Genomic DNA, 1,096 nt, shown 5'->3' with positions numbered 1-1,096 from the left:
ATGGTGAGTGTGGGGATATGGGGACTGAGGGACCATGGTGAGTGTGGGGATATGGGGAGTGAGGGACTATGGTGAGTGTGGGGATATGGGGAGAGAGGGACTGAGGGACCATGGTGAGTGTGGGGATATGGGGAGTGAGGGACCATGGTGAGTGTGGGGATATGGGGACTGAGGGACCATGGGGAGAGAGGGGTGAGGGGTCATAGGGAGTGAGGGGACATGGGGAATGAGGGGATATGGGGATGAGGGGTGAGGGGCCAGGGGGAGTGCAGGGCCGGGCTGAGGGGCCCCTTCTGCCCCCCGTGCCTTCGCCCGTTGAGAGGGTCGGGGCGGGCCCGGGTCCCTCTGGCCCTGCCGGCGCTCCGGGCGGGCCCGGCCGTGACCGACGCCCCCTGTGTGTTGTTTGTGTTGCAGGCGCGGAACGCGGAGAAGGCCATGTGAGTGTGGCGGCACGGCTGGAGTGTGTGAGCTCCTGTGAGCCCCGGCTGTACCTGCTCTCACTCCTCTGGCCGTGACTGCTCCTGGTTCAGACAGAGCCACGCTGCCCCCGTGGGACTCGCTGCTCAGCCTGTGTTAAAGCACCACAAGCTGATTGATGCTTGTGGGTGCTTAGTTGCACAGATGCTGCTCCAGAGGCACTGGGGAGAGCAGGGCACGTGCTGTGGAGCCCTCAGAGCTGTGCTGGGTGGTTCTGTGCAGGACAGACACTGCAGCAGGGCTGGGGGATGAGTACACTGGAATATGTTCCAAGGGCCCCTTATGCCTTTGGGCAGTCTCAGTTTTGGGGACAGAGATGCCAGGCCAGATAGGAGTCTGTCAGCATTGCTTTAAGGATAATTCCTGCTTGGGAGTGGCTTGGGCTAAACCAGTGTTTTTTAACAAATTTATTTTTGTGCTGGCTTTCCTGAGGAGTTTTCGAAAGGGATTGAACCCCACACATCTAAAACATCTGGATTAGAGGTTCTTTGGTGTATTTGTCTCCTCTTTGTTCTTTTTCCTTAAATACTTTCTGAGCTTGTAGCAGTAACTCAGTGAGGGGCTGCAGAGCCCAACAGCTGTTTGACACCTCGGGAGGTTCTGTTAGTGATCCCATCCA

At 58.0% G+C, this 1,096-nt stretch overlaps 1 protein-coding gene across 1 annotated transcript in view; it reads left to right on the top strand.

Annotated features, from left to right (window-relative positions):
- Positions 1–19: 19 nt before the first annotated feature.
- The window catches only part of ISY1 (ISY1 splicing factor homolog), a 9,584-nt gene continuing 8,507 nt past the window's right edge, over positions 20–1,096 (top strand). The window contains exons 1-2 of the mRNA XM_027907398.1: positions 20–37; positions 415–437. Coding sequence (XP_027763199.1) covers positions 35–37; positions 415–437 — 26 coding nt within the window. The 5' untranslated portion in view covers positions 20–34. The remainder of the gene's footprint in view (positions 38–414; positions 438–1,096) is intronic.

The sequence above is a fragment of the Empidonax traillii genome, unplaced genomic scaffold (genome assembly GCF_003031625.1).
Source record: "Empidonax traillii isolate 1590-97213 ecotype Southwest subspecies unplaced genomic scaffold, ASM303162v1 scaffold1450:size106763, whole genome shotgun sequence".
Lineage (NCBI taxonomy): Eukaryota > Metazoa > Chordata > Aves > Passeriformes > Tyrannidae > Empidonax > Empidonax traillii.
This window is presented reverse-complemented; position numbering and strand designations above follow the sequence as displayed.